General features: G+C 40.7%; 1 protein-coding gene across 2 annotated transcripts in view; it reads right to left on the bottom strand.

The window, feature by feature from the left end:
* Positions 1–6,378: 6,378 nt before the first annotated feature.
* tmem117 (transmembrane protein 117) overlaps positions 6,379–9,911 on the bottom strand; it is a 41,637-nt gene continuing 38,104 nt past the window's right edge. For both annotated transcript variants that reach the window (XM_069695266.1, XM_069695267.1), the window contains one exon: positions 6,379–9,662. In XM_069695266.1, coding sequence (XP_069551367.1) covers positions 9,001–9,662 — 662 coding nt within the window. In that variant the 3' untranslated portion in view covers positions 6,379–9,000. The remainder of the gene's footprint in view (positions 9,663–9,911) is intronic.

Genomic DNA, 9,911 nt, shown 5'->3' with positions numbered 1-9,911 from the left:
ACTGACCGATAAACCATTAATAAATGCTTTATTTACCACAAACCAAAACATCCTGCGTCTGCTCCTGTTCTCTGGTTTAAGCCGGAATCTGACTACACCATATATTTGTCTTTCACCATGGTAACAATGTCAGATTAGCCATTCAAATTGCTATAGATTCTTGCCATGTCTTTGTTGGGAGACTGGCAACACAATAAGTGTGACCCACACAAACCAATGTTCACATTTGTACGCGAGTTCCTGTGTCGTGGGGGAGGAAGGTCAAGTAAATTGTCAATCATGGCTACAGAAGCACTATATGTGATGCTAATTGTCCGTTCACCATGTTTACAAATGCACACCAGAGAGCTATCCTTCCAGATGGAAGAAATATAATTTGTGTCTTAAAAAAAAAAAAATTCCACTAAAAAAGTTTTGTTACCTGTCTAGAAATTCTCTAAATGACACAAAATCCTTCTTCCTCCTTGAAAAAAACAGAATAAATGTGGATAATTTTTTCATTTAAGAAGTTTAACGACTGCATACAAGATGTATTTTAATTCACTGGGAGGCCATTCTCCGTATTTGTGCCATGCAGGCTTTCAGTTTCCACATCGGCCCAGGAGCTGATTCCAAACTAGTTGTGATGTCACAAATCCTGCTCACAGGTAAACGTCTTAGTCACAGGTCACAGCACAGCAATTAGATAACCGCCTTCTTGTGTCAAAGTGTGCACACTCAGTATTGTGCACAGAGAAGCGCAAACATTTCAGAGAAGCAACACCAACCAAAACATTTTTGAGTGCAGGGCAACTTTAAGGATGATTGGTATTGTTAGCATCTGCTGGGACTACAGATTTGTACTCCTTCTGTCAAACACTGACGCGGCAGATATGGTTGATGCTGTAAATTAAATTAGATAAAATGTGTGGTGCTCACAGATCTAATACTTTAGTGTTCTACCAAGAATTGGATTTTAAATGAGGCCCCTCGTGTTGGATTCACTTTCACAGCTGCATATTTGGATGCAGACCGATGGCTACCCCGGTTGTAGCACACAGATTCCTCTCCTCCCTACTTTGTCCTGTGCCTCTGGAGATGGTAGTAATACTTGTATCGCAGAAGAGCACTTAAAGCTCCTAATATAATTATCTATCCGTTCACAGCCACAGACAAATGAGTTCAGCCTGGAGATGGCTTTATTTCCCTGTGGAATCATCTCTCTCCACCGACTGATACCCCGACTCTACCTCCCAGCTGCTTGCATTAACAAACACACAATGTAATAGGGCCCATTTATATTCCAACACACTCTCACTCTAGCTTTTTTTCTGCACCTCTCACGCCCCAAAAAACTTTTTTACCTCAGGTTATCCTGACTCCAAACTCATCTCCGAGTTGAATGATTGGGCAGTGGACAGTGGACAGTGCGCAGCGGCTGCTCGTAGCTTGGCAAGGGCACCATCTGGCCTGCTTTGGTCCAGTGGCTTCTAGCTGGTGGTGGCATGAAGCCAGTGGGCACCTGAGTAGTGGTGGCACAGCAGGGCAGACTGGTCCTCCAGCTGGCTCCTAAATGTCCAATTTTCCATGGCAGTGCTGAACCCTCTGCAACAGATGCCTGAACCCACAGGGAGTCCACTTCACTGCCTGTCCTATATTCACCGTTAATGACCACACATATCATTGTGGCTGTGGCTGCTGAAGCAAGGCAGCAGAGAAAAGTCAGTTTGATTTGAGCAGAGACTTTAAGTTGATAAAAACGCATTAGCAGCATTTTGTGCCGACAGTTTTTTTTTCATTACGTTTTCACTGATCTTATGCTCTTCAAACAGCTCTAATTGGTCTGCAAAATCCACCGCACTGTTGAAGGAGAACAATTTTTCTGTCAAAGAGAGAGCAGAGGCACGCAGTTATTTAAAAGCATTCATATGTTTGCAGTTGGAGAGCTCATCTATCCACTATGTGTAGGAAAATGACATGGACGCGTACAGTTTAAAGCATTTGCAAGTGGAATAGTTCCCTTTTATAAAGCGTAAAATCTGTGTTTGTTTGTCACTGCTTGCACAGGATTGATTGAATGGACAAACATATAGAGTATCAGCCAAAACACAGAGAGGATGCTAGTTTGAATTGTCTGTATGATAGCAGATATTCACACAAGTACAAATGCTCTACAGCCCCACAGTGCCTATAGCTTTTAGTTCCAGACATTGTGGATGCAGCTCAAAGTGGATACATCAGCACTCCCTCCGTTAGATGTCTGTTTTCCAAAACATTGCAGTAATTCTCAACAAATGTCATGAATCCCACGTTAAAAGAGTTGTGACTAAATTACAAGTGGAAACAAATTCTATTTGGCGGGTTTTGGTGGATTCAGTGGGGTCATCAGCTGGGTTTCTCAGGGCATACTCCCATGAGGCCTGGTTGCCTTGCAACCAAGGGGCAACCAACTGAGACACATCACCCATTGGTTTGTAAACTGTCATTATGAAGCCTCGGATTTGATATTTTGGCCGTCACCATCTTGCTGTTTTGGAGATAGAAGTGACCATATTTGGACGAGCTGAAGGGGGGCGAGCGGTGGATCTGACTTCATCTGATTGGGAATCCAAGGACACTATGCTCCGCCCACCGATAGCGAGAACCTGACTGCATCACAGACCTGTCAATCAAATAGACACGCCCCATAACAGACCGCTTTTTAAGACCTATTTTCTAATTAGAGAGAGGGTTATTTTCAGATGGACCACCAGAAAACTAATAAGGAACCGCCACCACACCATTTTGGAAAAAATGAATTGACTTTGTATTTATTGAGAGGAGTTCATTGGTCATCTATGGAGCTGGATCGTTTTTGGAACCAGGCCCTAACGGCCCTCAGTGGTATTGCAGGTTAAGTCACTTCCACATTGGGCTCACTTTTAAGACCCTGTAGCTACGTCCACTTTCAAATACAGTATATGCTTGCGGCATACCTCACCATGATTGTCTCCAATCTCCCTGCTGGCCTGCGCTCACATTGCAATCAATGTGGGTCCGAAAATGGTTACATCATAACGATTGCGACTTTTTGTGTTGAAGCGAAGCACTCCTGCACAGGAAAATGGGGTTTATGAGTGTGCTGATTATGTGCCCTTATTTGGAGCTGTTAGATTTATTAGTTAGTCATGCTGCACGTATATGAATATTTTCACAGTTGCAGTTGACATTGATGGAGTTTGGATCTTTACTCGCTGACTGCAATTCACATTCATCAATAAAGTCAGAACCTCAGCCGTTACTAACCTTAATATTCTCAAATGTATGGAGAGGTGTACTGTCTAGGTAGGAATAGAAGACGTTTCTTAAACGGAGACAGCTGCATCATCGTCATGCTTGGGCATGACTGAGCAGTGCCTGTAAACCCTGAAGAGTTGGGTTCCAGTACGATACGGAGCCATCCCACTAAACTGGTCATTTTAAAGGGTCTGCTGGTAAAAAAAAAAAAAAAAAAACTCTGGACAATACAGGTAAATGCTTCACAGACATCTTAGGAAATTAAATCTTAATATTTATATAAAACTACATGTTTTCTTAGCTGCAGGCCATTGTGTGGATTTTCTCCTGCAACAAGGTTTACAAAGTCAAATACAGAATTTATCACTGAAGAAAAATGTGTTGAATACTGGCAGATAACTTTTATACTGTACAGTCTCTTTTAGTGTCATGTTGTATGTCATTTCAGTGCTGTAACATCAAACTCCAGTGAAATAAACACAAGAATTAATGGCAAAAAGTAGATTACTTTTTTTCATCAGTGGATTCAGTCACTGGCTGTTTGAGTTTTTCCACTGCAAAGGTCTTCAGCAGTGCAGCAGTTAGTCTTAATATTTAGCATGCCGCTCTTCATTTGGTTTGACTTAAGAACAATTTGAATAAAATTTGATCTCATTCCTCCATAGAGAAACACTAAGGCAGACATCATTATCACAAACCCATGCCTAGGGAGTCAGTCCTCCGAGTGAGTTGTTAAAGGTAGTGAGAGATTTACCCCGGCTACATGTTCCTCTGTAAGATATCAGAAACCCGCAGAAGGAATCGGTGATGAATTCTGTTTCCCTCGTGGCCACTGGGGACGGAAACCATCTCGGTGCTCGGTGAAAGATCTGAGGGGAAACCGACTAGCTGGCTGGGACTGACTGCACTGATAAATTTCTCAGGGTGTCTGAGAGTCACGGAGCTGTCAGCACAGAGTGATGGGCTATGCCAGGACATGATACACTGATCTAATTGGAGGATAGCTCAAAGACAGTAGAGGAGATTCCAGTTGATCTGTAGCTATGCCTCGTCCCCTCTGGGGGATTTCTCTGTTTTTTATTTAGCTGTAGGTGCAACAATAGCACTTCATTTTTCCCCCCCCCCCCCCCCAGGACCAGTTCTTCTGTCTTTTCTGATCTGGTAGACAACATGTGAATGGAGCAAACAGTAAATAAAGGGAAATGTTTCAAGAGTGCCTCCTGAAACTTTCAACCCCTGATGTGAAAAGAAAAAAAAGGAGCGTTTTAAAGATTTGATGAAAAAGCAGAATGCAATCGATCATGAATGCTACCAACTCAAATACATCCAGTGCATTAAGGATGTAGTCAATACGCGGGTAACACAACATGGGCATTAGGCTCCAAAACCCCACAAACATTTTTGAAACCCCGGTTTTGATGTGTTCTCTAAATTACGGCATAGTCCTCCAAAAATCAATATCTCATTTCTCAGCCCAATGGCAGATGTGGAAGAGGCCTCAGTCAAACAGCTAATACTCTCTGGTTATGAAATTTATTTTCCCGGACAAACAACAAGCAACAATAAGACCTCAGGTATTCATACACCTGTTTGTTTTTACACAGCAGTTTTTTATTTTCATATTTACCATGAACAGCATCTACCCAGGATTCTTATTAGAAATAATTCACAGTGAGCGGTGGAGGCAGGACTCAGTGTTGAGGATGCAATTATACTTCACAGGATACATGCTGACTGATGATGGGCTGCTGCAGAGATGAAACCTGTGATATCACGCTCACAAATTTGTCACTACTCCTGTTTGTATATTCCTTTAAACCAGTGTTTGGATTTCAACCTGAAATGAACCAACTTCTGTCTTAACGTTTAGTCACTGTTTTTTTCTTAAAAAAAAACCAACAAAAAAAACATTTCTCCGCTGATCATTATGTATTCTATTTCATTTTAGTAACTTTTACTGTTTTACTTTAATACGTTTATTTATAATGCTCGAGTCTTATCTATGATTGTTAATCTTTTATCATCTTAACCAGCTTTCTTTTATTGTGGCATGATTCAATTAACTTTTTTGTTTTGCTGTGCATTCACTCAAATCCATTTTTAACCCTCTACGTTTTGTCATTCATGTTGACCTACATTTGATTTATTTCCAAGGTGCAATAAAAATAAAGTTTCATTGATTGACTGATGCAAGCAGCCCTGTGAGGCTGTATTCAGACACAGATGAGCTTTTGGCTCAATGCCTCAGTCAGCCTGCCCACAATAACAATATGCTGATATTTAGCTGGTGTAATGTCGACCATGTTCATCATATTAATTTAGTGCATTAGCATGGTAACATTTGCTGATCAGCACTAAACAGCTGAGGCTCATACTCCTGTCTAATTTTGGACAAGTGCCACTCAATCAAACCAAAATTTGAATCTCATGATGGCACATGAGGAGGATCACTAAAGTCAGGAGGATTCATCCATTCTATAGCTGTTGAGAAGGTTTTTCTGGACCACCTGATTGGTCCAACCGACTTTGTCATCCAGAGACATGCCGCTTACATGGCAAAAAAAATGAAAGACAAATTACCATAATTGTCTATAACAAAGCATCATTTGTATCTTATCAGTCATCTCTCGACCCTTTGGATTTGTCTTGCGACCCCTTGGAGGGCTCCCAACCCCATATTAGGAACCAATCTTTTCTTCAACGAGTTCAGTTTTCTTTCCGCAGACATTTTCCAACCAATCTATAACTCATTTACGCTCAGACATGTTCTATAAACAAATCCCGCCGGGGAACAAAACACGTAACAAATTCCAAATTGTTTCCCACTGGCACAAATCAAAGTGCGGACGGGCCCCGAGCAGGACTCATGCTAATCTGAACCGGTGTGTCATGTGTATGCAGGCTACATATTCAAGTGTCTTCGTGAAGAGATAGTATCATTATTTCTCATGTCGCCCACATTAATTGGGTCAGCAGCTGCAAGAAGCTTGACCTGTGCTGTTGCTTGGCAACGACTTCTCAAGCATATAGAAAAACGTAAACCAGAAGTTTACGAGATCAGCAACATCGTTCAGAAAGATTCAGATACTATTGAATGAAAAAAAATAATCAGTGATCCAGCAATACAGTATATAAGAAATATATTAATTTATTGGTAACACAAGCTTTAACAGATGTACAGTACACAGGGCAAAAACTAAAATGGCTTCCTCTACTTTAAAAACACAGGAAGTGGAGGAAGAGTCAGTTTTGCATCACAACACAATGAAAAATAGTCTGAACAACGAAGACGAAGCCCTCACTTTTAACTTCAACACAGCACCTACATTACAAACATATTAGAGCCCCTTCATGTCCAGAGAAGCTCTGCCCTTTGGTGAAACTCTAATATCTGATGTTTTCACAGAGCTTTAATGTAAAAAAAAAAAAAAAAGGATAATTACAGAACCGGGAGCTGCAAACCAATTATGCTAAATAAAGTGACCTCTTCATAGAATGGCCTTTGTTGAAAGCAAGTGTAGTGGCAAACACCTAAACACCTCAAGCCTCCACACATGCATGCACGCATGCACACATGCACACACGCATGCACAATCACACACACACACACACACACACACACACACACACACACACACACACACACACACACACACACACACACACACACACACACACACACACACACACACACACACACAGAGGGAACTACTATAAAGAATGAGCCACCAGATTCATTATCAAGTTTTACATTGTTATACTCAATGAATACATTGATAGGCTTGGGCCCTGTAAATCTATCAAAAACGGATTATTTAAATGTAAAAAATAAATGCAGTAATAAAACACTAAATGGTTATTAAAATATTTGGTCACCCTTTAAAGCCTGTTTTGAATTATTTTTCTGATTTAAACATTCAATAATCATTTAAAGACTGTAAGGATGCTGAATCATTAATCTTTTGAATCTTTTGTTATTATTTTCAGCATATTAATGCATGAATTGGTTTAAAATGTCTTCTGAAATAATAACAGTTTCCAAACTAGGTATAGCTAAACACTAAATAAGTCTATAGACTTATTTAGTGTTTTAGCAGATCTTCTATTCTGGTGGCTCACTCCAGACTCTATATTCCTTACTGATGGTAGACCACTGCTGTATGTTTCACTGTTAAACACACCAGCTTATTTTCAAAGCAAATAATGTTAATTTTGACAGAATTTGGGTGTTAGAGAGCAAAACATATTGTTATTTGTCATAGAAATCATTTCCGACAACACTATATTATATTATAGTGCATTGTACATTGATGCAGAGTGATCCAGGAGCACATGTTATTCTTCCATATTGTCTGTCATGAGTATATATAGAGTATATATTCCTTTGAAATTACATTATTATTACAATATTTGTTCAAAATATATCATTTGGCATCTTTGGTCACCAATATATGTAAAGTACTCCTTCACTTTTGAGCTGAAGTTTTGACAAACCTGCATGAAAAAGTTAATAATATAGATACAATTTGGTTGGCCCTTGCATTTCACAGAAAAAAAAAATTAAACTGCACACTTTTTTTTGGACCAAAACCACCAAATATATGTATGTTAGTGAAATTGCGTAGCATAAGAAAATATGGATGAAGACACTTTTAAAGCCAGTGTAATGATAAATGCTGCAGCTTTCAACTGTGATTGATATGAGGATTTTTTTTTTCTTACATTGGGATAAGTTCCAAATACATATTTTTCATGCATTTACCTGCAGAAATGCTTCTGAAACTTTGAAGGTTTATCAAGACATAACGAAGCCCTGAGCTTTGGAGAAGAAGAAACCACCCCTGCACTTCAATGGCATGTTTATGCCAAGGGCAAAACCACCTTTCTGCCTCTGTTGGTATTCAGTGAAGGTGCAGCGGCCACATGCACAATCATGAGGTGGCCTGTTGCTTTGCTATTTGATCTCAGCTGATTTCATGTTATTTCTGCAACTTAAATCAAGTGAGGGGGATATAAACAGGTCATCACCATACATGAATGTTAATAGTTATGTCGTTTCAGCCAGAAATATACATTTAAAATTAAATAAGAGTGACGTCACAGGAGAATAAATTAAAGTGATAAAGTCTGAGGATCAATGAGGTAACAATTGTCCATTTATGAAAACATATATAAGAAATTAATATAGCAGATCTTAAGAAGGACATCTTCCATATTGTTGCCTACACTCGTATAGGCTGTTAGAATACGTTTCTGTATCAGAAAATATGAAATATCAAGGCACTTGTTTTGCTGTAACACTGCTGTGATATAATAAAATCCACCTGACCACAATGTCACAGCTGTAGAAACACTCCTCTGATACAGGCACCCTTTAGTTAACCGTGACAAAATTGAAATATGAAAATGCAAAATGCAAGCGAGCACCATGTCAGTTAAGAGTTTGCATTCGGTTTCAAAAGATCTGCTTGTAATCAGAATCGGTGCATCATAATTGGAGCCTTTTTAGAGGCTGTTAAAAAGGTTGTTGTACAAAAATATATTAATACGAATGCAACAGCCATCAGGCTTGGCTTGGCTTGGTGAATATATCAGTTTGTCCTTTGCTTGAATAGTTGTGTTAAACATCTTTCTGTTCCTGTTCGATCTTATCCGAAGAAACAGTCAGAGATCTTGACAAACTCCATCTTAAGCTCATCTTGCTTCCGACCAGTCTGCTTGTACAGTTCAGAGAAATTCACAAGGTCACGGAGAGAGTTTGTGGACATCGAAAGAGACTGCTGGTTCCTCCTGCGTCACGCTGTCAATCACAATACTCGGATGCGTCTCTGGGGTGTCCATGGAAATAGTCGAGTTCGTCGAGGGTGTTGCTCCAAAGTGCGGCCCATCCACCGACAGAAGCATCGGCGTTGCCGACTGTTTCAGACTACCGCTCGTGGTCACGTGCATCTCCTCCGGCGTCACGCCCATCTCCTTGCTGTACTCCGACGGCGACTTCCTCTTTATCCTCTCATACGTCTTATCTTGATTTTCCGTGAAGGTCTCGCTGTCCTGAAATCGACCGAACAACCAGATGAAGAAGCCGAAAAGGACGAACGCCGCCAGGCTGGGAATAAAGGCCAGGCATTTGACATCCAGGCTGGCTCCGACGTAGCGGCTGTGGAGGAACATGTCCTGCTCCACGAAGGTTACGTTGTATCTGGGGTCCATGTTGGTGGAGCGCCACTCGTAGGTGAGCGTGCTGTGGTTGAAAAACCTGAGTGTCTCTGGCTCCTCCACTGTGAAGATCTTCTCACCAGGCCCGACATACTGACCGTATTCGTAGGGCTTGTAGAAGATCTGGTTCTTCCACATGTTCAGGTCCAAAATCAGCACGAGGAAGATGATTCCATAGTTGAACCACTTACCTGCAAACAGATACATGACCTCGGTTAGAAGCCAAGCAAGGAACAAAACACTACAGTGTACAGATTATTTACCAGACATGCTGATTGATGTACTAAGCAAGCCTCTTCCAAACAAGATTTAGAAGGCAGAGTCCACCAGACAGATATGCTGTCACATTAATTTATCAGGAATCCCTCTCACTTTGCATACAGACAGAGAGATCCATTTGCAGGTGCTACTTCTTCCACAGTATCTCCTAACGACATCAC

The sequence above is a fragment of the Brachyistius frenatus genome, unplaced genomic scaffold (genome assembly GCF_029030835.1).
Source record: "Brachyistius frenatus isolate BFR_SWC_R1_liver_20210118 unplaced genomic scaffold, ASM2903083v1 Contig_19, whole genome shotgun sequence".
Classification (NCBI taxonomy): Eukaryota; Metazoa; Chordata; class Actinopteri; family Embiotocidae; genus Brachyistius; species Brachyistius frenatus.
Note: the sequence above shows the minus strand (reverse complement) of the source record. Positions and strands in the feature narration are given on the sequence as shown.